This window comes from Lagenorhynchus albirostris, chromosome 11 (assembly GCF_949774975.1).
Source record: "Lagenorhynchus albirostris chromosome 11, mLagAlb1.1, whole genome shotgun sequence".
In the NCBI taxonomy this organism is placed as follows: domain Eukaryota; kingdom Metazoa; phylum Chordata; class Mammalia; order Artiodactyla; family Delphinidae; genus Lagenorhynchus; species Lagenorhynchus albirostris.
Genome location: NC_083105.1, coordinates 62058594 through 62085179, shown reverse-complemented (window position 1 = coordinate 62085179; position 26586 = coordinate 62058594). Strand labels below are relative to the sequence as shown.

The following is a 26586-nucleotide window of genomic DNA, read 5'->3' as shown; positions in this document are numbered from 1 at the left end:
GGAAACAACATTTAAATAAATATGAAAAATGTTAATAATGATTAAAAAATAATTTGGACAATCCTGGAAGTAGTTTTAATACATTGTTTATTGTGGTAAAAAAAAAAAGTTTTATTGTAAATGTTAAAAAACAGTCCAACCAGGTGAATGTCTAAACCAAAATGGGTCTAAAAATGCCTGCCTCTCTCATTTTATGACCCTTGTTTCCATCCATTTATCACATATTTCCATCTGGCTGGTCTAGTAGATAAACTCATATGTCAAAAAAAATTCCAACGTATAGATATGCCCTATTTTGTTTATCCATTCATCTGCTGATGGACGTTTGGGTTGCTTCTACCTTTTGGCTACTGTGAATAGGGCATCTATGAAACTCTGTGTACAAGTGTTTGTTGCAACACCTGTTTTCAATTTTGGGGTATATACCTAGGAGTGCAATTGCTGGCTCACCCTAGGGGTTTTAGGGTTTCCACCCCAATGACTGTGGTAAATAGTACATCTGGATGGCCTCCTTTGAGCTCATGATGCCATGCAGTGCCCACAGCCTGACAGCAGTGAAGAGAGATGATCGACTGTCTGTTTTAAGAGAAGGGGCTCTTATCACCCCAGCAGTAGAACTCCAGTACACACATAGATCATGGTTAAAGCTAGGACAGGAAGCAGTGCCCAGACAGAGCCTCCTCCTTTGCCTTCTTTTTTTTTTTTTTTTTAATTTTTAATTTATTTTTGGCTGCATTGGGTCTTCGTTGCTGCGCGCGGGCTTTCTCTAGTTGCGGCGAGCGGGGGATACTCTTCCTTGTGGTGCGCAGGCTTCTCATTGCGGTGGCTTCTCTTGTTGTGGAGCACGGGCTCTAGGCGTGTGAGCTTCAGTAGTTGTGGCTCGTGAGCTCTAAAGCGCAGGCTCAGTAGTTGTGGCACGGGCCTAGTTGCTCCGCGGCATGTGGGATCTTCCCGGATCAGGGCTTGAACCCGTGTCCCCTGCATTGGCAGGCGGATTCTTAACCACTGTGCCACCAAGGCGGTCCCGGGATTCAGACTTTTAACTCAGACTCATTTCTGTGCTTTTAATCACTTTACACTTAATGTGTCTGAGGTTTTCAAGGTGTAAAGTACCTTCTCATTATAATCATTTTTGGGGGTGGAGAGCACTCTGCTTGTATTGAAAGAATGGCTGGTTAAGCTGGAATGAGTTTTACTGGTATTCACGGGAAAGAAAGTCACATTTGTTATGGGAAATTACCTTTCAAATTTTTGACATAATCCTCTCCAGCAAGGTTGTTTGTTGACATCAGCATCTCCAGCTCTACACCACATTTATATTTAAATTGTGCACCTACTTACCTCCTGCAGAGCTGCCATCTAAAAAGGCCACAAGGACAGGAAGCAGGAGATTAGTATAGATTGGTAGCTGGGCTCCCAAGACGGTCTCACCCAGTCTGACAACCACCAAGTCTAACTCTCCAGCTTAGACCTCACCTGGGAACTTCAGACTCATATATCCAACTACCTACTGACTGCTCACATCATCTCCTACTCAACATGTTCAAAACCAAACTCCTGATTTCTACCCCAGACCTGCTCCATCTGCCTGTACCCTTCCCCATCTCAGCAAACGGCAGCTTCATCCTTCCACAGACGCTCAGGCCCCAAGCCTTGCCATCATCCTTGCCTTCTCTCTTACATCTACCTATACATCTAATAGTAACTCCTTCAAATCGTGTTGGCTGTCTCTTCCAGTGCGCCCAGAATCCCCCCACTTCTTATCACTACCACCATGGTCCATGCGGATGTAGTAGCTGGTGTAAAGAAACACGAGACGGCCTCCCCTCCTGCTTGGCAAGCATCGTCTGCCTTGTTCTTAAGTCGTGAGTCTCCAGGCAGGTTGCTACCTCTTTCAGGTTTTCATTGCCTGATGGATTTTCTGCCTATCCTCCCGCCCTTCTCCATTTCTGGCCCCAGGACATAGATTTCCCTTCCCACTTGCTGAAAAATAATCATCATCAATAGTTTATTGGTCTTGGGATAAACCATAATGGAAAGAATATAAAACAGAATGTATATGTGTGTGTAACTGAGTCACTTTGCCGTACAACAGAAATTAACACAACATTGTAAATCAACTATACTTCAATTAAAAAATAAATTTAAAAAATAGTTTATTGGAACCCAGTCCCTTTACACATAGTATTACAGTGAGCACTCTTTGGAGACAGACTTCTGGGTTCACCATCTCAGCTTTGATATTCACTAGTTGTGGGACTCGGGTCAGATGATTTAACCTCTCTGCCTCAGTTTCCTCATCTGTAAAAATGAGAGTAATAACACCTACTTCATAGGGCTATTATGAGGACTGAATAAATTAATGCATGTAAAAAGTTTAGATCCATCCCTGGCACACAGTAAGTGCTCAGAAGATGGTAGGTATTATAAAAATTTACATACATTATCTCATTTAAATTTAGTATAGCAGTTAGGAACCTAGGTTCACCTCTCAGTTTCACCATTTCTTAGCTGTGAGGCCTTGGACAAGGACCTAGCCTCTCCATGCCTCAGTTACCATATTTGAAACGGGGATAGCTAGCGTTGTAGTAAATTGTATAAGGGTTCAATAAATGTTAACTATTGTCATTCAGCTTTGACACCAGCCCCATGAGACCGCAGAGCAAACACATAGTGAAGCTTGACCAATTGTGTCACTGTCTGCAGGTGGGCGGATTACTCTCTGTTTTTTCAGGGATAAATAATAAGAGAGCTTATCTTGGAATTATATCGTACAAAGCACAAATAAAAATTAGCTATTACGATCCCCATTTTTATTGATGAGAAAGCTGATGATCAAAGAGAGGTAAGGGCATAGGCTTAGGATAAAAACCTAAAACAAATCCCAGCTTGGTCATGAAATAGCTGTGCCATCCTGGGCAAATGATTTAATCTCTTTGAAGTTTAATTTCCTTATCTTTAAAATGCTGATTAAATGGGCAAGACTTGTGGGGTTGTTATGATGATGATATGAGATCTGTAAGTAAAATGCTTAACATGGTATTCTTACTATGACTCTCATTTTTATCTACAGGAAGATGGAGGTTGAGAGAGGTCAGGTGACTTGCCCAAGGGCACAGAGAGTCTGTGGCAGATTCAAACTTCAAGGCCACATCCACCTGCTCCAGATTCCTGTCCTCCTGACACCACACTAAGCCTCCATTCAGGAAATGGGAGGAAGGCTGACGGGGGCTGCTCTGATCCCAAGGATCAGGACACACTGGAAAATGGAAGCTCTCAGTTCTGCTCCAGGCTTAATTTATTAACTTCCCTCCCCACACCCCGATTCATGGACAGAGATAAATGACTTGCCAAGCTATTGGTAGACCGGCTAGGCACACACATGGGCCAGAAGGGAAGGAAAGGGCAAAAGATAGGAAAGTCGTGAACAACCTTACTTCTCCTTTCCCAACCTACCATTTGTAATCTTACACATATATAGTCAAACAGTAAAGTCTAGTTTAATAGGATAGATTTAGTTTCTGCCCCCATCCCCTTGTGCCCAAACTTGATTCACCCAGGCAGGGGGAAGGGAGGGGGCAAATGAAACGTGAACAATAACAAGTAGGTATGTTCCCCCACTAGACTGTAAGGACCAAGAAGGCATATCCACTTATCATCATATCCCACAGTCCAGTATAATTCCTGGTACACAACAGAGGTTAATGAATATGAGAGGAAAACATAAATTATGATGTCGGATCATATCATTTAGCCTGCTCATATTTCCTACCTCCTCCTCAAAACACACAGCCTATTTCAAATTTTGTGCCCTCGTTCCCAATGCTAGGGCTGCTTAAAAACGATTTCAAAGTAGTATTAAGTTCTGGAGAACCCCAGTCACACTCGCCCCTTCCTAACGTGCCGGTCCAGCTCCTCATTCCCAAGCCTTCCGTCATTTGTCCAGTTTCTCCCGAGTCCCACTCCATCTGTGGCCTGACTGACCCTCATTTTGACACAGAAGGAGCTTGGGGTTTAAAGGCAGAAGACCCACATTGAGTACTGCTTCTGTTTCAGGTAACCTCTCAAAGCCTCAGTTTCGTTATCTATGAAATGGGGCTAAATTATAGTACCTACCCCATTGGCTATTGTTAAATCGATAACATTTATGGAAGGCTCTTAGAACAGGGCCTGGCACACAGCAAACACTATGCAATTGCTTTAAATTGAAGTAAAGCATGCATATAAAATGTTTTTAATTGTAAAGTGTTATAAAAAATGTGTAAGATTACTACTATGACTTTATAGTGAGTAAATCTTTGGGAGGGGGGGATATGATCTTGTCCCAAGTTCCTTCACAATGCAGAGAAACCTTAGAGAAGCAAATTTCTTCTATTTCTTTTTTTTTTTTTGCGGTACGCGGGCCTCTCACTGCTGTGGCCTCTCCCCGCTGCGGAGCACAGGCTCCAGACGCGCAGGTTCAGCGGCCATGGCTCACGGGCCCAGCCGCTCCGCGGCATGTGGGATCTTCCCGGACCGGGGCACGAACATGTGTCCCCTGCATCGGCAGGCGGACTCTCAACTACTGAGCCACCAGGGAAGCCCTGACTCATTTCTTAATTGCTAGGTAGTAACTCCAAGAAGAGAATAGCCCATCTCTCTCTCTCTCTCTCTCTCTCACTCTCACTCTCTCTCTCTCTCTCTCTCTCTCTCTCTCTCTCTCTCTCTCTCTCTCTCTCTCTCTCTCTCTCTCACACACACACACACACAGTATCACTCTACATTATCTTGTTTGTTTTCACATTTATGATCTGCCCGTCCCCACCTCCACTCCCAAACCGGAATTAAAACTCCAAGACAGGGGAAGTTCTGTCTGTATTGTTCAGAACTGGCACAGAGTGGATATTTTTGTTGCACTAATGAACAAATGGATGAAGGTATACCGCAGATATGCAAAGAAGCACCAGGTCACAGAAATACCACGCTGAGAACCAACCCGGACTTCAATCAAGATGGAATATACAGGGCTTCCCTGGTGGCGCAGTGGTTGAGAGTCCGCCTGCCAATGCAGGGGATACGGGTTCGTCCCCTGGTCCGGGAAGATCCCACGTGCCGCGGAGCGGCTGGGCCCGTGAGCCATGGCCGCTGAGCCTGCGCGTCCGGAGCCTGTGCTCCGCAACGGGAGAGGCCACAACAGTGAGAGGCCCGCGTACCGCAAAAAAAAAAAAAAAAAAAAAGGAATATACAAAATTATTCCTCAGAAGGCCCTGCTGGTCAATGGTGGCTGCCTTAGATTATCAAGAAAAGGGAGGTGGGATATTGCCTATGAACAATTGAAGACCAGCGTTCTACTTTTGGAACAAGGAATATGGAAGAGCAGATTCTAGCTCTCTGCAAAGAGCTTCTTTTCATTTGCCCACGAAGGCTGCCCGACCGCGTTTTATTTCCCCCCCACGCGCCCGCACATGAGGCTGTTCTGTGAAGATTTGGGGCTTCCAATGACAAATAAGTAGGGGATCCCAACGCTAAAGTGGAGGTTACAAGGCACCCGGGGGCTCCCCCGGCCTTGCCAGGTGAGAATGCCCAGGGAAGCACATATCAGGTCCATTATGATGACTATTTGTTAATAATAATATTGTCACTAAATATTTATGAAGTGCTCATGCTCAGCTATACGGTGACACTCCCACCACTCCGCCACCCTTCCCGCAGCACCCAGCTCCCTAACCCCGAGACCCACAGTCCTCCCGGTGCACTGTGGTTGGAGAGAATTGTGACAGGTAGCTCTGGCCGCCTCAGTTGACCTTAACTGCTGGGAACCCAGGCGTCCAGGTCCTCCAGTGGCGCGAGAATCCATTCGCGGTCGCCACGGGGTCTTGTAAAAACGTCCCCTTGGTCCGTACCCCACCTGGGCTCCAGGAGCAGAAATGGGGAGGGGCCAGGTCCAAGCTCCCCACGGGGTCCACCTGGCGGCTGCCCCCTCCTCTCCTCAGTCCAGACCAGCCCAGGCAGGCAGGCGAGGGCGCGACCCCCGGGGTCTCCGGTCCACAGCAGGCGGCCGCTAGCCATCCCACTCCCAGAGCTCCCCGCCGCTCCGGCCCAGCATCCAGGAGCCGCGGCCCCGCGGCATTTTTTCTCTTTATCATAAATATATAAATTATGCTAATTACGGGCATTGCATATTAACCAAACCCGAAACCTCCCCTGCCCGGCCCCCTCCCCCTCCGTGCAAACCCCTCCCCGCCCCGGACCCCGCTACTTACCGGAGCCCGAGCCGCCTTCGCCCCGGGTGCCCGGCGTCAACCGATTAGAGATTCATCTCACAGCTCGAGCCAGGGGGCCGGGGGCCGGGGCCGGGGCAGCCGCCGCCCTCAGACAAAGAAGCCAGTGCGGCTTGGCTGGGCTCGGCTCGGCCCGGGAGCCGGTCTGGACCCGCCGCCGCCCCCGGGCCCCCAGCCCGGGCTGGGCAGAGCCGAAGGGGACCCCGCGGGCTGCGCTGGGCGGAGAGGGGACGGGCGGGAAGCGAGAAGGGGGAGCAGTGTGGGGGGCGGTCAGGTATATATATATTTTTCTCCTCTCCCCCCCTTCCACGGCCCCCCCTCCTTTTTCTCCCCCCCCCTTTTTTCCCTCCTTCTGCTACTTGGATTTTTTTAGCTGCTGCGTCATGAGCATAATTTATGCAAAGAGCTTTGCCGCATGCTGCACAGCGCGCGCCAGCCGCCGGGGGCGGCGGGCTGGGCGGGCCGGGAAGAAGGGAGGGGATCTGGGGAGGCGAGAACGAGCGATTGGGGCGGGGAGCCGGGGGGCTCAGACCCTTGCCACCCCGGAGGCCCCAGAGGCGCCCTCCCCGGACAGGAGTGGAAGGCCGGTGGGGCGGGTCACGCAGCCCCCTCCGAGGTGCCGCTTCAGGTCGTTCCATTTTGGAAGGTGCGAGAGTGGGCGCGGGAGCACGGGAGTCCGGACTGGGGACCCTGTGCCACATTCCCGTCAGCCTAGGATTGGGGCCGTGACTCCCAGCGGCCGCCTTTCCTCTCTGGGTTAGTCAGTTGCCCTTCTCAACGTTGAAAGTCAAGTCCATGTCCATTCCCAAGCCCCAGGCCGGAACCTCACTGCGAGAAAAGGGAGGGAACGCAGACATCGCTCAGCCAGGGCCTAACCAACCTTTTGAGCAGCTGTGCCCCAGCTCCATCTCACGGAGGGGACCCTGGGCCTGAAAGCTCTCTCACCCCCACCTCAAGAGCAGTTGTGGGCTGTCTTGACTAAAGACAGCTTTCCTGCTTTCTTGACCAAGTAGACTAGGAAATGTAAAATATAGACAAAGTTCTGTGGCACGGAGAAAAAACAAGTTTCTGCTTTGGTGGTGGTGATGGCGAGGAGGGTTTGGTTTATTTAATAGAGGCTCTTGAAGGTATGGAAAGGGGAAGGAATAAGACGAGGCACCGTTTGGGGCTGAGGGCAAATGGACGGAGAAGTAGTTGACAAAGAAGCCTGTGCTCCGCCACGGGAGAGGCTACAACAGTGAGAGGCCCGCGTACCGCAAAAAAAATAAAAAAAAAAAAGAAGAAGAAGAAGGAGTTGGAAGAACAAGGGGAAGAGAAAGAATGAGGGGAGGCGAGTTGGGGAGGAGGGAGCACTGTAAATCCAGTAAGCTGTGGATCCCAACGTTGAGGCAGCCTGCCATCAGCCTGGGCTGCTTCCCCTTTGCCCCTTCATCCACTGCCACCCCTCCCCCCTTGTGATGAGCTAAGCATAGATGAGTTAGAGGTAGTGTGGGAATAGAGGTGGAGCCCTCAGCCCATTGCTGCTTAACGCCTCCTCCCATGGAAGGGCACTGGGAGGGGAGAGGAGAAGAGAGCTCTTCCACTAGAAGTTCAGGCAGGTAGTTTAACTTCTTCATTACTTTTAAAATAAAGAGGGTGATACCTATAATCATTACTTCACAAAGTTAAGAAGTTTAATTGTGAGCCTGTATGTGAAAAAACTTTGGAAATATCTGTACAATAGTTTTAATTTGTTTTTTAGGCTCTAGACGCGCAGGCTCAGCGGCCATGGCTCACGGGTCCAGCCGCTCCGCAGCATGTGGGATCTTCCCGGACTGGGGCACGAACCTATGTCCCCTGCATCAGCAGGCAGACTCTCAACCACTGCACCACCAGGGAAGCCTCAGTTTTAACCTGTTATAACTGGCCTTGTGAAACTAATACATGACATGGTGGTATAGCTCTTGGGCGTTTTTGTTTGGTCTGTAGTCCCTATGGTCCTTCCTCTCAGACTGTAAATTCCTCAAGAGCACAGATTGTGACTTACTAATTTTCGGATTTCCTACTGCTCTTTATGTGAAGAAGAGGCTCAGTATTGTTATTGAATGTTGTCACACGAAGACAAAAACTCTTAGTCTATGTGACTTGGTTTGGTGCTACACACAGATAAATCAAATGCTTTGGATGACACGAACATCAGGGATAGTATGAAGGAAGAAATGGATGTGATCAAAGGGGTTCATGGACACATACATCAAAATGTTAATTGTGGGGCTTCCCTGGTGGCGCAGTGGTTAAGAATCCTCCTGCCAATGCAGCAGACACAGGTTCGAGCCCTGGTCCGGGAAGATCCCGCATGCCGTGGATCAACTAAGCCCATGTGCCACATCTGTTGAGGCTGCGCTCTAGAGCTGGTGAGCCACAACTATTGAAGCCCACGCACCTAGAGCCCACGCTCCGCAACAAGACCGCAAAGAGAAGCCCACGCGCTGCAACAAACAGTAGCCCCCGCTCGCTCGCCACAACTAAGAAGCCCACACATAGCAACGGAGACCCAACACAGCCAAAAGTAAATAAATTGATTATTTTTTTAAATGTTAATTGTGGTTTTCTTTGGGAAAAGGAAGCCTTAATTTTATATTGTATACACTTCTGCTTAAATTTTTGATGCTGAACATATACTACGTTTTTGTTGAAATTTTTTATTGGGGTATAACATGCACACAGCAAAGTACACAAATCTTAAATGTACATCTTGATGAATTATTTATATATATATAAAATATTATCTACATATATTACTTGCATACATCTACATATATAATAGATTACATGTATTATTTATATATTTATTATAATCATTATATTTTATTATATCACACACATATATATATTTTATAAATATATACAAAATCGGGCTTCCCAGGTGGCGCAGTGGTTGAGAGTCCACCTGCCGATGCAGGGGACACGGGTTCGTGCCCCGGTCCGGGAAGATCCCACATGCCGCAGAGCGACTGGGCCCGTGAGCCATGGCCGCTGAGCCTGCGCGTCCGGAGCCTGTGCTCCGCAACAGGAGAGGCCGCAGCGGTGAGAGGCCCACGTACCCCCCCACACACATAATATATATATATATATATATACACAAAAATATATATATATATATATACAAAATCACCACCCACGACATGATGTAGAGCATTTCCAACAGCTGAGAAGACTCCCCTGTGTTCCTTGTTAAGTAAACTTCCAGTTATCACCATAGCTTAATTTTGCTGGTTCTTGAACTTCATATAAATGGAATCAGACAGCATGTGTACTCTTTTGTGTCTGGCTTCTGTTACTCAGCATATGTTTTTGAGATTCACCCATGTTGTTGTATCTAACAGTATTATTTGTTCTTTTTTATCGCTGCATATATTCCATTGTATAATTATACCACAGTTTATCCATTCTACTACTGATGGGCATTCGGGTTGTTTCTTTTTGTCTTTTATGAATAAAGCTGCTGTGAACATTCTTGCATAAGTCTTTTAGTGAATGCACGCACATATTTCTCCTGGGTAGATACTGAGGAGTGGGATTGCTAGGTTTGTGGTATATGTTTAACTTTTGTAGATACTGCTAAATACTTTTCCAAAATGTTTGAACCAATTTATATCCTTACTAGTAATGTATGAGAATTCTAGTTGTTCCACACCCTCACCAATACTTGCAATACAGTCTCTGTTTTTTGCAATATTGAAATATAAGATTTTTAGAATAAGTATATATTTTATAATCAGAAAAAAATGTCAACAGTACAGATATTTCCATGGCTGAGTTGGGAGAAGATGTCACTAGTGATATGCCATGCCAAAGAAAACTCATGAACAGTATCCTCAGCCCAGCACATTTTCTTTTTTTCTCCTTCACTCCACTTCCCATGCCTCTGAGCCTACAGTTATTCAACAAATATTTATTGTCTACTATGTGCCAAACACTGGGCTGGATGCTAAGTGTCCAGTGGTAAACAAAACAGACAGCTTTCTTGGAATTTATGGTCTTCCGGGGAAATAGATGTTAAACAAAAAATAAACACAGAAATATATCATTACACGTGATGATTAAGAAAACCAGAAGGTGATATGAGAGAGAATAACACTGGGGGCAGGGAAGGCCTCCCTGAGGAAGTCATATATAAGGCAAAGTTTAAAAGATGTAATAAGCAGGAGACCGAAGGAACAGCAGAGGCAATGAGGCAGGAATAAATTTGCTGTTCAAGAAACTGAAAGAGGATCAATGTGGCTGGAACACAGCAAGTGACAGGGGAGAATTGCACAAAATGCAGTTGGAAAGATAGGCAGGGCCCAGATCAGGAAAGCCTGGCCATGTACACCTCCAATCTTTCCATTCAGTTGGGTCCTTTTTTTTTTTTTTTTTTTTTTTGCGGTACGCGGGCCTCTCACTGCTGTGGCCTCTCCCGTTGTGGAGCACAGGCTCCGGACGTGCAGGCTTAGCGGCCATGGCTCACGGGCCCAGCCGCTCCGAGGCATGTGGGATCTTCCTGGACCGGGGCACGAACACGTGTCCCCTGCATCGGCAGGCGTACTCTCAACCACTGCGCCACCAGGGAAGCCCTGGGTCCTTTCTTTCTTTCTTTCTTTCTTTGCAAACTCTATTCAAGAGGTCTTCTTGAATAATACTGAATTGTTCTAATTAATATTATTATTTTAATTACATCATTGCTCCAATAACTTCATTATATAATTTGTAGTTAATAGGCCTTTCATTCTGTTTCCTGAGACTATATTGGTTTACCCAACAGATATAGGACAGGGCCTTATGTTTCCTCTTTTACCCAGTCTCCTCCAAGCACCTAGCATATCACGGATGCTCTGTTGACAGTAAGAATCTCCCTTGGCCCCGTACTCTATTCCTAGAAAGCTCTTGGAATCTAAGTAGATAATCCTCAGGATCCTGTTTTACCTGGTTTGAGAACTGACCCAATTTCAAATCTTCAAAACTTGCCCTGGAGCAACCACATTTCTCCAGGATCCAGGCATATTTTTCCAAACACCTTCCTTAACTGCGTAGTTAATCCTGCCCCTCCCCCCTCCAATCACCAGATTAAAGGCATCTCTGCTGTTGCTAAGGGAAGGAGGCTTGGGCAGGTGGTGGGAGTGAGTTGAAGGATGATACAGCAGGGAGTCAGGTTGGTCAGCAGGGAAAAAAACCTCTCAGCTGTGAGGAAAGACAGCAATGCAAATGCATTTTCAAGTGCTTCTGGGCCAGGTCCCGCCCAGCCTCCACCCGCCCCCCCCCACCCCCACCCCCGCCCGCCATGTGTTTATCTGCTTGTTCTCTGAAAGCTTTTAGGACTTTCTTTTTTAAAAATCTCTAATGTCTTTAATTTTACAATGTCAATAGTTTGTGGTTAGCCAGCTTTCCTAAAACAAGGAAGCTATTGTCCACCTTGACTGGTTATATTGAAGTCCTTATGAGAAGAATGGGCCATCAAAGAAAAGGTGCTGTTAACAATACAGGGCTATTTAAGGTGAGAAGCCAGAGTTCTGAAAAATTTGCATGTGGCAAGGAGCGTGGCTGGGCATGCTCCATTTTTTATAGACTTCCCACCCTGAAATGCATATATTCTATTTACTTTAATTTTAGCAATGATGTAAAATTATTGCTGGGCTGCTGTCACTCTGACAGATCACCCTACCAGCTCAAAGGGTAAATAAGGTTTTTTTTTCCGTAATTTTTGTACAGTAACAAGGTGAGGAACATTTTAGCTCATAAATTATTCACCAAACCTCACAGGCATAATAGGCTGTGTGCATATTCATCAGGTTATCATCCATTATTCATAAGAAGTTCACTTCAACTGTTAGAAGAAAATGAGGTTGTTGATTGAAATCCTGAAGAAATGTGGGCTTTTATTCTCCCCCCTCCTTTTTCCCATCTGAGTAAGTCTGGAAGTTTCCATCAAAAAATGATATTGTAGGGAAAAAAATTTATTCCTGACATGTAGATGTGTAGATAAGAGGAAATAAAACTTGGAGTAGGAAATAAATTGGCAGGATCAACCATCATTCATTTAACTTGGCTAAAGGCCTCTGACTCCTGCTTCCACAGAAACTGTGTCCAGGAAGTGGCCAAAGGGGGTCTCCTTTCTTGCAGCAAAAGAGTAGCTTCATCAAATCTGATAGACTTAATACTTATATTAAGATCCAGGTTGCCTTCTACAGCCCAAGAAGTATTATCATTTATCTTCTTATTTGACCTTCACACCAAGTCTGTGAGATAGGAATAATTTTCAAGATGAGAAAACTGAGGCTCAGAGAGGTTGAGTGACGTATCTAAAGCCAAACAGCTGGTGAGCAGACCAGGACTGGAACCTACATTTTCTTCCATATTCCATGTTCCTTATACTCTGTCTTCCTAAATTCTCTGGATGATAAAACTCACCACTCCCAAGATAGAGGCATTTCACATTGTTTTCCAAGAACCATTAATTTTATTGTTTTCTCTTTTTATTATTTATTTATTTATTTTAAAATATTTATTTATTTTGGCTGTGTTGGGTTTTCATTGCTGCACGTGGGCTTTCTCTAGTTGCGGCGAGCCTGGGCTACTCTTCATTGCAGTGTGCGGCTTCTTACTGTGGTGGCTTCTCTTGTTGCGAAGCACAGGCTCTAGGCGCACATGCTTCAGTAGCTGCGGCATGCGGGCTCAGTAGTTGTGGCACATGGGCTTAGTTGCTCGGCAGCATGTGGGATCTTCCTGGACCAGGGCTTGAACCCATGTCCCTTGCATTGGCAGGTGGCTTCTCTTGCACTGCACCCCCAGGGAAGCCCCTGTTTTCTCTTTTTAATACCTTTATTATTTCTGTGAACTACAGAAGCAATATAGGCTTGAAGGCATCAAATAAAACAAAGTTCTATAGAATAGAGAATAACAAATGGACAGTTTGCCACGATTGCCAACCTCCTTCGCCACAGGAGCCAGGAGGAGATATTATAATTCAGTCAAATCCACAGATCTGGGTTCAGATTTGATCATGGTCACTGACTAGCTGTGTAATTTGCGGCAAGATAGCCTCTTTAGGTTGTAGTTTCTCATTTGTAAAATGGGGATAATGCTTACTTCTAGAGTTTTTTGTGTTAAATGAGATAATATATATGAAACCCAAGTGTCAGCATTTTCCTCCATTTTAAAGGTCCCCTCCTTCTAGCACAGTTGGCCCTCCAGTATCCATGGGTTCTGCATCAGAGGATTCATCCAATCAAGGATTGAAAATATTTGGAAAATAAATTCCAGAAAGTCCCCAAAAGCAAAAGTTGAATTTGCCTCAAACCAGCAACTATCTGCATAGTATTTACATTGTATTTACAACAATTTACATAGCATTTACATTGTGTTAGGTGTTATAAGTAATCTAGAGATCATTTCAAGTTACACATGAGAAAGTGCATAGGTTTTAGGCAAATACTATTTTACCATTTATGCAAATACCATCTTATGTAAGGGACCTGAGCATCCTCGGATTTTTGTATCTGTGAAGGGGAGGGGGTCCTGGAACCAATCCCCCGTGGACATGGAAGAAAGACTGTACGTTTGGGGAAGTGGAATGGAAGGTAAGGCTTGCCGCATGCCTGTCCCCCAAGTCTTTCGCTTGACCCTCTGTTTCATTCTGTTTTCGGCCACTCATTTGGCTGCCAGTCACCTGGTATGGTCCCTCTGCATGAAATGCAGCTGTACTCACAGTGGGGCACAGCTGTGAATTCTCCCCAACATGACTACACAAGGTGGTTCTTTACTGAAGAGTTAGGGAAAAACTAAAGAGAATTCCAAAGAATAGAGGAGAGCATTACATTTTTTATTTTAACTTTCCCTATAATCCAAGTGAAAACCAGCTGAGAAGTTCAGCTTCATTAGTTGTGGCATGCAGGCTCAGTAGTTGTGGCTCACGGGCTCTAGAGTGCAGGCTCAGTAGTTGCGGCACATGGGCTTAGTTGCTCCGTGGCACGTAGGATCTTCCCGGACCAGGGCTAGAACCTGTGTCCACTACATTGGCAGGCGGATTCTTAACCACTGCGCCACCAGGGAAGCCCAAGGAGCATGGAGTCTTAACCACTGCGCCACCAGGGAAGTCCCAACTTCCCTGGTGCAGAAGCACTAAATGATTCTGATGCAGGTGGTTTGGGATTTCACACGGAGAAAAATTGCTCAAAACCCGAAAAGAAGAGACGCTGCCCCAGGATTTACTAGGCTGCTGTAGCCACAGTGGAGTGAGGCCTTTACACTATCAGGCAGAGCAGTGTTAGTGCCTCTCCTACAAAGGCTCTCCAGCAATAAGAAAGGAGGATCCGGGCTTCCCTGGTGGCGCAGTGGTTGAGAGTCCACTGGCCGATGCAGGGGACGCGGGCTCGTGCCCTGGTCCGGGAGGATCCCACATGCCGCAGAGCGGCTGGGCCTGTGAGCCACGGCCACTGAGCCTGCGCGTCCGGAGCCTGTGCTCCGCAACGGGAGAGGCCACAACAGTGACAGGCCCCCGTACCACGAAAAAAAAAAAAAAGAAAAGAAAAGAAAGAAGGATCCATTTCTGAGTCATATATCTTGTAATCCTTGTTCCCTTAGTTACATAAAGACCAGCCAAAGTTTTGAAAAGGCTGCTTCAGAGCCTGACTGGATTCTTCCACAAACCTCCATACTCCCTCTTTGGGCTGGGAAATAGGAGGTCGTTTTGTTCTCTAGTTACACAATTGAAGAGCCCAATACATAGTAGGTGTTCAATAAAGGTACATTAAAAAGTTCTAATCAGCCTAATTAACTGGGACTAGGAGACCCTGCAGGAGGAGGCGTGTCATTCTCTGAGTCCTCAGAGGACAGTTTATCCATCTCTACTGTAGCACTTACCGAGTTCTGCTGTAATTTTCTTTTCAGCATCCCTCTTGCCCAAACTCACTAAAAGAGTTCATTAGCCATCATCCTTGGCTATTCTCTCTCCTTCATCCCAACATTATTTTAAAAAACACCTTTATTAAGGCATAACTGACATACAATAAACTACACGTTTAAAGTGTACTATTTGATAAATGTTGACACTTGTACACACCCGTAAAACCATAACTACAGTCAAGATAGTGAACACATCCATGACCCCCAAAAGCTTCCCAAAGTCCATCTCTTCCCTCCTGTTCCTCCCCATCTCTTTACACAGGCAACCACGGCTCTGCTTTTTATCACTATGGTTTGTATTTTCCAAAATTTTATATAAATGGAATCCCTTAGTGTGCACTCTTCTTTTGTCTGGTTTCTTTCCCTCAGCATAACTGAGATTATCCATGTTGTTGTGTGGACCCGCAGTTCATTGCTTTTTATTGTATAGCAACACCACAATGTGTTTATCCATTGACCTGTGGATGGACATTTGTGTTGTTTCCAGTTTTTGGCTGTTACAAATAAAGCTGTAATAAATATCCATGGGTAAGCCTTTGTATGCCCATATTCTTTCATTTCTCTTGGGTTAATAGGAGTGGAAGGACTAGATCACATGGTATATATCTTTTTTTTTTTTTTTTTTTTTTTTTTGCAGTACGCGGGCCTCTCACTGTCGTGGCCTCTCCTGTTGCAGAGCACAGGCTCCGGACGCGCAGGCTCAGCGGCCATGGCTCACGGCCCCAGCCGCTCCGCGGCATGTGGGATCTTCCCGGACCGGGGCACGAACCCATGTCCCCTGCATCGGCAGGCAGACTCCCAACCACTGCGCCACCAGGGAAGCCCGGTATATATAACTTTTAAAGTCCTGTCATACTGTTTACAAAGTGGTTGTACCATTTTACATTCTTATCAGCAGTGCCTGAGAATTCTAGTAGCTCCATACAGTCTCCAACACTTGAAGCAGTCAGTCTTTTTAATGCTAACCATTTTAATAGGTGTGCCCACATTGTTTTAATGTTTTGAATTGGTAAGCATTCACATGGTTCAAAAATTAAAAAAAAAATTTTTAAGGTGTATAGTGAAAAGTCACTCCCACCTCTGTCTCCCCACCCTACCCAGTAACCACTTTTGTAGCTATCTTGTGTAATCTTCCAGAATTTCTTTACTCAAATACTAATGAATATAGTTTTCCTGCTCTTTTACACAAACGGCATCATGCTAAGCACATGGTTCTGAACCTTACCTTGTTTTCATTTATGAAATATTTTGGAGAGCTTCCTCGTTCTTTGTTACAGCCATGCAGTGTTTAATTATATGGATATACTAAGATTTATTTTATCAGTTCCCTATTGATGGATATATAGGTTATTTCTAATCTTTTGCTATTACAAACAATGCTGCAGTAAACAGCCTTATATACACAGTATTTCTCATGAATGCAAATACAACTGTAGGAATCATTCTTAGAAGTGGGGATGGTAATTTGTAATTTTGATAGACATTTGCCAAATCGGCCCTATAGGAGTTGTACTCCCACCATCAATAAATTAGAGCGTCCGCTTATCCACAGCCTCACAATTGAGGTTAGTAAATGTTTGGATTTTTGCCAATCTGATAATGGTATCTGTGTGGGTTTAATTTGCCTTCTTATTAAGAGTGAGGCTGAACATCTTTTCATATGTTTAGAAGCTATTTGCATTTCCTTTTCTGTGAACTGTCTGTAAATGTCATTTGCTACTTTTTTTTTTATAAATTTGGTTAAATTTTTTCCCCAGTTTTATGGAGATATAATTGACATATATCACTATATAAGTTTAAGTGTACAACAAAATGATTTGACTTACGTACATCATGAAATGATGACCACAGTAGGTTTAGTTAGCGGATATCCGTCATCTCATGCTGAAACAAAATTTTAAAAAATAGAAAACATGTTTTTCCTTGTGATGAGAACTCAGGATTTACTGTCTTAAGAACTTTCATTTATAATGTACAGCAGTGTTAATGCTCTGTATCATGTTACATTCCCTAGTACTTATTTATAACTGGAAGTCTGTACCTTTTGACTACCTTCATCTAACTCCCCCTCCTCCCAGCTACTTTTTCTAATGGTTGGCCATATACTTATTGATCTCTAGGAGCTATTAATATTTAGGGGAATTAGCCCTTTGTGATGTAAACTGCAAAATTTTTTTCCAATTTGTCATTTTTCTTTTGACTTTATGGAGTTTTCATCCCTGACATTAATCCTGTTAATTAACCCTGGACATTAATCCCAATATTAGTCCAGCTGTTTTGCCTCCTAAATATTTCTGGAATCCCCCCACTTCTTTCTACCCAAATGCCACTTTCCTAGGCCAGTCTGCCATCATCAGTCACCTAAATTACTGCACTGTATCCTAACTGTGTCTCCCAGGCACACCTCAACTCTTCCCCTTTCTAATCTATTTTACATTTGGTAGCCAGAAAGATATTTCTAAAATAAAAACATAATCATAAAAAAAACCCATAATCATGTCACTTTTCTGCTGAAAACTCCTGGTGGCTAACTGGTGCCTGTAGGACAGACTCCATTATCTTAAGATAGAATCCTCCATGGGCGCCAAGGCCCCCTGCATGGAAAGGCACCTGTTTACCTCTTCAGCTTCGTCTCTGACCAGTCCTCACTTCCCATTCCATGTACCGGCCATACTGAACTGTTGTCACATCCTCCCTCTCCATAAGCCCTCCCACTTGTAGGCCTTTGCATACAGTGCTCCCTATTTGGGGACCCCTCTTCACTTGCTTAAATTCCACCCACCCTTCAGATTTCATCTCAGACATCACTGCCAGCATGACACCTTTAGATTAGATACCTCACCCAGGTGTTCTCATAACACCCCATACTGTCCTTATGGCAGCATTAATCACGCTCTATTTTGATTATCTGTTTACTTTTCTGTCTCATCCATTAGGTAGGCTAAGTTCCATGAGGATAGGGACTAAGTGTGCTTCTTCACTATTGTTTCCCTAGTGTCTATTACAGGGTCTGGCACATAACAGGTGCTTGATAAACAGTTGTTAAATTAACTCAAGAAAGGATGTTTGATGACTTAATGACATCTTCATCTCATTGGGGGACCAAGGAGAATGAAGAAAACAGAAAGGCTTTTGACGCCTGTTCAAGAAAGTAGCCAGATGCCCCTTAATCCCACCTGCCAGAGAAAACAGTGGCTTGTAGCCCCTTCTTTTCTGTTGTTAATCTCATTTGGCTCCACCCTGGCTTTCAGGAGACCCTGGTCCCAGCGTGTTAAGCAAAATACCTAACATCCTGTAGAGGAGGCACTGACCAATCTGAGGGCAGCTTGTCTTAGCTGGAGCTAGGTCCTGCAGGCTTCCTGGGTGTCAAGAGTTAACCCTTTAGGGACTTCCCTGGTGGCCCAGTGGTTAAGAATCTGCCTTCCAATGCAGGGGACGCGCGTTCGATCTCTTGTTGGGGAACTAAGATTCCACATGCCGTGGGGCAACTAAGCCCGTGCACTCTAGAGCCCTCGTGCCACAACTAGAGAGCCTGCGCGCTGCAGCTACCGAGCCCGTGCACTCTTGAGCCCTCGTGCCACAACTAGAGAGAAGCCTAGGTGCAGCAACAAAAGATCCCGTATGCTGCAACGAAGATCCCGACACAGCTAAATTAACTAATTAAAAAACAATTTAAAAAAAGAGTTAACCCTTTAATTACTGGACCATGGAAAGGTCTGGGGAGGAGGGGTTTCAGTGGAGGGCTGGAGCAGAGGAGGGTATTTGGGGAGAGGGCTTGGGCCAATGGCTGTTTACCATCCAGTAGAAGTATTTGTACTTTTATCTAGGGCCTGATCAGAATTTACAACCTGATTATCAGCTTGGCCTACTTCCCGTCTGCCTTCTCAGGCTCCTCTTTGCTTTTTTCCTTCCCTAAAACAGAGTCTAGATTTAGAGCCTGAGGTGAAACGAGGGTCATGTGAATTTTCTGGCAGATGATGAAACTGAGACCTTTGGGAGGCAGCAGATTAAAAACAATGTAAATAGATTAAACAATGTAAACATTAGAAACAAGGCTTGTAAAATCAAGCAAAGCTGTGTTTGAACACCTGGCTCTGCAGCTGTATAACTTAGTTCAGCTACTTAACCTCTCCAAAATACAGTCCGCTTGCCTGCACTTTTCCTTGGTCTGCTATGGACACGAGGTGGATAATATCTGCAAGGATAGTGGTGCAGTATCTGATTTCTACATGACAAGGAATAAGTGGGAGCTGAGGAGACGAGGACCAAAGTAAGCTAGTTGGTGACACAGTGAGGTCTGGAACTCGCATCCCTCTCCTACACTCTCACTGATGTGGGCTGCTATAGTCATCACAATTTCAGGGTCCCTAACTGAGGGCCCAGTGAGAGAAAAAAGGTAAGTTTCCTTTCTCAGGTTCACTCCTTTATTTTCTGAGGCCCAGAGCACAGGTTAGGATGGGTATAGGTTAATGACCTCTCCAGTTTTAGGCTTTAGGGTGGAATCAGTTTAGGATCTGACTTGTAAAAGTTAGGTTACAAGGAAGAAGATTTGACTGGTCTGACCTCCAAGGATGTTCATTCAAATTAACCACTACTGCTTGCAAATTTCACGCTAAGAAAAATGCAAGGCCCTGAGGGTAAAAGTCCACTAAAAAAAAAACCCAATATTTTTCAAACTGTGAGTCCTGACTTGTTACTAGGATGTGAAACCACAACCAGAATTGAAAAAAGGAAATAGGAGAAAATAGAAAATATGACAGTGCATTGTACACAGAAGGAGGTATCAGATCATAAAATTTTCAGTTACATATATTTATAAATGCGTGTGTACTGGGTCATGATTTAAAGTGTATTACTGTCAATTTGGGTCCCAAAAGTTTGCAAGCCCCTTTACCAGAAGGTGAGATTCAGGAGAGCAAGAGCTTTGTTTTGTTTTAGAACAGTGCCTGGCATTTGTAAGTGTTCTCTGAAGAACTGTTGAATGAGTGAATATCCAACACTGTGCCTGCCTTCAAGATTAGAGTCAGAAATACAGGAAAAGGTAAATATCATAGGCTTTAACATACTAATATTAATCTGAACTAAATAAACAATATGAATCTACTGAAAGGGAAGGAACCTAAAAGAACTCCAAATACAAATAGTCTTGGAAATTGGGCTTTTAGAGTATTTTAGCCATGATAGTCAGAGTGAAGTGATAAGAACAAAACAAAACTGACTTGGGAACCTGGGAACCAGGATACAAGACCTGACTTTGTAACCTGCTCACTGTGTGACTTAGGGCAAATCTCTTTAATCAATTCTCTCATTTGAAAAACAGGAATGATCAAACAAGCCCCGTCTGACACACAGGGCTGCTGTGAAGACCTGTGATGACCCCATAAAATCGTGCATTTTAAGGGTGCTCTGCAAACTGTAATAGGATACTGGAGAGAAAAACAAGGGATTGCTGAATTGAAGTGAGTACAGCTCTTTTCAGTGGTTTAAGTCATTCATCAGCAAGTATTTATCAGGCTTCTAATGTTTACTGAGGACTTTTCTTTCCAAAGCTTTCCCTTTTCAGATGCTTTTCTAATATTCTTCCTACAGTACAGAATGTAAACTCCATGAGGAAATAGTGTTGGGCTGTCTTGTTCAGCTCCATCTCTGCACTTGCACATAGCAAGCACTCAGCAGATATCTTAAAATGGAGAACAGAAGGAAAAACTTAATTGCTGCCTTAAAGGATGGCATCTTTGCCCTTAAGAACAATTAAGTTAGAAGAGAAGTGATAACACGGAGAAAATACACGTAAGATGCCGTACTGGTGCCTGTAACAGGTACCAAAGGAAGGGCCGGGCCACAGGCACTGCTTGGCTACCACGAGTATGCCAGTTTAAATGCTAGCTGCTGCGGGAGGGACACAACACAGCATACCCTTCTTTATGGTGAGAAAGCGACACAGAAATAAATACCGACTGTCCGCAGGACAGGCAGCGAAGATTCGAGTGAGGGGAACGCGTGATCGATAAATCAAGGGTTGGGGAGGGGAGCGTATCTCAGGCAGTTAGAGACGTTTGTAGAAATCTATGCCCCTTCGTGGAAAGACTGTCAAGGTGAGATGACCTTGAGGTGCTGTGCGTAGGTGGGAAAAGGTTCCGGAGAATAGTTTAATGGTACTGCCTCCGAGCGCCCAAGAGAGAGAAGTTCCTGTTTCGAGACAATACCTGTTATTTGGTTTTCTTCCAGTCGAGAGACAAGGGTAGGGGTTGGAGGACAAGACCCAGTGGGCGGGGCCAACACGAGCGGGCGGGATCACGTGGGCCCTCCCTCCAGCTATTGGAGACCGGGCGAAGGGGCGGGGTTTCCGGTGGCAGCGGCATTCGGGCGTCGGGTGACGCTAGGCGGACAAATCGTCACGTGACACGGAAGTGACTACGAACAGGAAGAGGACGAAAAAAATAACCGTCCGCGACGCCGAGCCGAACCGGACCCGCAGCCACCATGAACAGCAAAGGCAAGGACAGGGGGCGGCTGAGGCCGCCGGGGGAAGTAATGCTGGCCCGGAGCGAGCGGGCCCGGAGCCCAGGGTCACTGGACGCCAGGCCTGGGGAGAGCTGCGCCGCGCTCCTGGGCCAGCTTCAGTGCCCGGGGCTGCGCCGGACGCCTTTGTCATTCTCGAACTACGGTTGCTCGCTCCCTCCTGGCCCGTTCCCCCTTAAACTCTGTGGCGCAGTTTGGAGCCGCGGGCTCGGGTTGGGGGGGCAGTGGGGGGGGAGAAGGCTTGTCGAGATGGGCATCTGCAGGAGCAAATGGGGAGCTAGAGGTGAGATTTGGGTGGGCCAATGGAGAGCTGGCAGAGGCGGGGCGCCGCGCTCCGGAACCACAGGCAGGCCCCCGGGCTTAACTAGTGAAGTGCCGGCGCTGGTGAGCGGGCCAGGCGGGCCCGACGGGTCTCTTTCCCCTTACCCTCGCTGGCGGCCAGAACGTCTCCTGGTTCCTGTGTCAGGACATTCCCCTCAACCCCCTCTCCGATCTCAAGGTTCACTTCCACCACTCACTTTATTTGGAAGTCGACCTTGAGTAGGAACCTGTGAGGTCGATGGGCACAACCACTGTTACTCATGAGGTCTTGGTCAGTTACAGCCAGACCTTTGGAGACCACCCAGAGTAGAGAGACAGGACACACTCTTGAAACATCAGCAAGAAGGGGTTCCCAGAGCTGCCCTGCATTCTGGAAGGATCTTGGGCCCAGCTAGACTTTCCCCTGACACCAGTCTTCTCCTGGAAAGAGCTTTTCCTGTCCAGTTAGAATCCAGCATCTTCAGTTATAAGGGTGCAAAGAGGATGCTTATTTTCTTGGCTCCAGGGATCAGGCCCTTCAGGGCAGTCGGTCTGTTTGCAAATCTCTTTCTGCTCGTTCCGGCTAGGCTACCCAGCATGCCCTGCCGTATTTTGGTGACTCTGTATTCTAGGCCACATGCATTGTTTTCTTGTCTTCCAGGTCAATATCCAACGCAGCCAACCTACCCGGTGCAGCCTCCTGGGAATCCTGTGTACCCTCAGACCTTGCATCTTCCTCAGGCTCCACCCTATACTGATGCTCCACCTGCCTACTCAGAGGTGCTTCCAGTTTATTAGACTTTATTAATGGAATACTCTTGGATCACGTTTTCAGTCTTTAGCTAAGTCTGACTCCACACATTTATTTACTCTCCACAAACAGGAAAGAATGCTCACATGAATAATCTAAAACATTGTATAGTTCAGCAATTTCTGTTGGGGTTGAGAATGCATTATCTGATTATTTTATGTTATTTGGCACAGGCTGAGGCTAAGAAGATGAGTTTGCGTTCCTTGAGCCTAACATTAGCTATAGCAGGAAGTGATCCAGGAGAATATTTAGTGGCAGTGAAAAGGCAACTTGTGTAACTCAGAGTGTAATCTGCACAAGGAGAATTAAGAATTGACTCATTAAAGAGATCTGAAATACAAATGTCATAAAGTAACTAGTTGCCTTCTCTTCTGCCTCTTTTAGCTCTATCGTCCGAGCTTTGTGCACCCGGGGGCTGCCACAGTCCCCACCATGTCAGCTGCATTTCCTGGCGCCTCACTGTATCTTCCCATGGCCCAGTCTGTGGCTGTTGGACCTTTAGGTTCCACAATCCCCATGGCTTATTATCCAGTTGGTCCCATCTATCCACCTGGGTCAGCAGTGCTGGTGGAAGGAGGGTATGATGCAGGTGCCAGATTTGGAGCTGGTGCTACTGCTGGAAACATTCCTGTGAGTATGACTTTGTCACAAAAAACTCAACCCTTGGGCTTCCCTGGTGGCGCAGTGGTTGAGGGTCCGCCTGCTGATGCAGGGGACGCGGGTTCGTGCCCCGGTCCGGGAAGATCCCACATGCTGCGGAGCGGCTGGGCCCGTGAGCCATGGCCGCTGAGCCTGCGCGTCTGGAGCCTGTGAGTCCGGAGCCTGTGCTCCGCAACGGGAGAGGCCACAGCAGTGAGAGGCCCGCGTACCGCAAAAAAACAAACAAACAAACAAACAAAAAACTCAACCCTTGTGTATTTTAACTTTCTGAAATGACTACATAGTTATCCTTTCATCATCCCTGGGTGATGGTTGCTGGTATTGGTGCAAGCACTGACGTCCAGTAGTCAGGCAGAAAGCACTGGAGGGGGCAGAACTGTGGCAAGTCAGTAGCATCTGGCACATTCACTGGTGTCTGAGTTAATCAGATTCCTTTGTTTTCCTGTCCTAGGAGTCCTGCCTGCTGCTTTTCCAGTTCACTTTTGGTACTGGTCTAGTAACAACTGCTCATTCGTTCCATAAGCATTTACTTAATATTTGCCATCTGTATGGCATTGTATTAGGAACCATGATGATTAAAGAAGTAGAATGCACAATCCCCATTAGATTACATTTAGAAAGATACTAGGGCTTTTAGTTATGTCTCCTGCTTAGTTCTCTTATGTATGGGAATTAGAGCCCAAATGGTCCTTGCTAGGACCATCTACTCAATAACCACAGGCTAGGGATGAGGTGAGAATGCTGTCATCAGGTAGAGCTTTCAGATTATCCAGGGCCATTTGAAAACTGTTGGACCCTGTGACATAAGGCCCTGGACCTAGTACCCGCTCCCTGTATTTTAGAATGTGAATAGGAGTGGTTTTTTGCCCTGAAAATGCCTATAGGTCTGGACTACCCACATTCAGAAGGTATCCATAGGCTTTATCTTGGACCTGAAACCCTTCAAGTGAGTGGGTTTCCTGTTTATATCTTTGGGCTCACAGAGACTAGAGACCTGCTGTACCTGAATTGGTGGCATAGCTAGCTCTTTGAGATGCCATGGGTTAGCACACTGCCGTCTTCCTGACTGGTCCTCTTTCACCTTTGTCCACTTCCCTTCCACAGCTGCCCTGTGTCTAATCAACCTTGTCTTTTCCTTCCAGCCTCCTCCCCCTGGATGCCCTCCCAATGCTGCTCAGCTTGCAGTCATGCAGGGAGCCAATGTCCTTGTAACTCAGCGGAAGGGAAACTTCTTCATGGGTGGCTCAGATGGTGGCTACACCATCTGGTGAAGAACCAAGGCCACCTCTGTGCCGGGAAAGACATCACATACCTTCAGCACTTCTCACAATGTAACTGCTTTAGTCATATTAACCTGAAGTTGCAGTTTAGACACATGTTGTTGGGGTGTCTTTCTGGTGCCCAAACTTTCAGGCACTTTTCAAACGTAATAAGGAACCACGTAATGGTAGCAGTACCGCCCTAAAGCATTTTGAGGTAGGGGAGGTATCCATTCATAAAATGAATGTGGGTAAAGCAGCCCTAAGGATCTTCCTTTAATTCCTCTGGAGTAATACTGTACCATACTGGTCTTTGCTTTTAGTAATAAAACATCAAATTAGGTTTGGAGGGAACTTTGATCTTCCTAAGAATTAAAGTTGCCAAATTATTCTGATTGGTCTTTAATCTCCTTTAAGTCTTTGATTTATATTACTTGTTATAAATGAACTGCATTAGTTATCTGCCTTTTCCTTTCCGTCCTTTGCTCCACGTCCTACCCTCAACCCTCGTCTTCCATTCCTTCCCACCGATCTCCATTGAATCAATGGTGCAGGACAGAAAGCCAGTCAGACTAATTTCCTTCTCTCCTTGCACTTCTCCCCACCTGTCATCTTTTAACTAGTCTTTCACAAAGGATCCTCTGAAACCCCCCGTGCCCCAAGCACAGACCCCATTACTTCTGCTTTTGCGTCTCCTCAAGCAAAAGTGGAGGGTGCCTTTTGGACCCTCCTCGTAGGTTGTCTCTTCATACATGAACCAAATTTGCAAACCCAAATTTGCTTTGGTGCCAGAAAAACTGAGCTTTGTTTTAACAAAGGATGCAAACTGTTTTGTAAACAGCAGTTTGTTTATAATTTGAGGGGCAAGGAGGAGGATGCATTTAAAAGCCTGATGACTCTAGAGCCAAATTAAGGGGAGTTTTCAGATCAAAAATTGGTTACCATTTCTTGTCAGTCTGATGCAGCCACTCATGGCTCCCAAGAATTCCTGAGCTGGGTTAATGGGGTCATATCGTGAATGCCTCACTACTAAATGACTTGAGTCCAGTGAAATCTCATTAGGGTTAAGAATATTTCAGGGATCCTTAATATTTTGATTTTTGTTCTCTAAAATTGGATTTTATTTTATTTTATCTTATAATTTCAGTTCATCTAAATTTTGTGTTCTGTACATGTGATGTTTGACTGTACCATTGACTGTTATGGAAGTTCAGCGTTGTATGTCTCTCTCTACACTGTGGTGCACTTAACTTGTGGATTTTTTATACTAAAAATGTAGAATAAAGACTATTTTGAAGATTTGAATAAAGTGATGAAGTTGCATTACACCTCACTTCAAGGATTCTTTACTCAGCTTGTTTTTAGATCTCTTCTGTATGTATCTTCTTTTATATCCCACCTAGAATTCAGATAAGTGCTGCTGTCATTCTGGTTTTTTAAATGAAGCCTTTCAACTAAATGCAGTAGTACAAGGCTAAGATTTGACCATTTTCATGAGTTCCATTCTAGATGTTTAGATGTTTAACTTTTCTTCATTTTACTTCCTAAGCTCTTTCAGATTCTTATGAGCCTGTTATGCCAGAGGAATTCCGAACATAAACTTAGAAATAAGGGAACAGTTGATTCTAACTGGCCCTTAAGTTTGACTTGAGGAAGATGTTTTTTAGTATTTAACAGTTTGTGTAAGTTCAGGATGACCTTCAGTTTTTCCAAAATCCTGTTGGAGAAATACTGAAAACTCCTGGAACCTAGGTTGCCAAGATTGATCTCTCAACTCTTGGGTCTCACCTTGGGTGGACTTGAGCTTGAACAATGGAGGCAATATTTAAGACCTCGAAAGAGATACAGCTTAATT

At 45.4% G+C, this 26586-nt stretch overlaps 2 protein-coding genes across 12 annotated transcripts in view; one reads left to right on the top strand and one right to left on the bottom strand.

Moving 5' to 3' along the window:
* The window catches only part of POU6F1 (POU class 6 homeobox 1), a 74740-nt gene that overhangs the window by 20914 nt on the left and 27240 nt on the right, over nt 1–26586 (bottom strand). The window contains exons 1-2 of one of the 10 annotated variants that reach the window (XM_060166205.1): nt 21386–21556; nt 17006–17063 (exon numbers count right to left, since the gene is read on the bottom strand). The exons of 4 other annotated variants lie outside the window; for them this stretch is intronic. The gene's annotated coding sequence lies outside the window, so the exon portion shown is untranslated. Of the gene's footprint in view, nt 1–1240; nt 1301–1337; nt 1360–6242; nt 6499–17005; nt 17064–21385; nt 21557–26586 lie in introns of those variants that run through there. 5 more of the 10 variants (XM_060166208.1, XM_060166209.1, XM_060166204.1 and 2 more) reach the window with 5 other exon arrangements.
* Nucleotides 21568–26064, top strand: DAZAP2 (DAZ associated protein 2). Of its 2 annotated transcripts, none has more exons than XM_060166216.1 (4): nt 21568–21675; nt 22663–22781; nt 23197–23374; nt 24624–26064. In XM_060166216.1, the coding sequence occupies exons 1-4, from the start codon at nt 21663–21665 to the stop codon at nt 24935–24937; spliced, it is 624 nt and encodes a 207-aa protein (XP_060022199.1). In that variant the 5' UTR covers nt 21568–21662; the 3' UTR covers nt 24938–26064. The 2 variants fall into 2 exon arrangements, with proteins under 2 accessions (XP_060022199.1, XP_060022198.1); XM_060166215.1 differs by having other exon boundaries at nt 23197–23442; nt 24615–24884.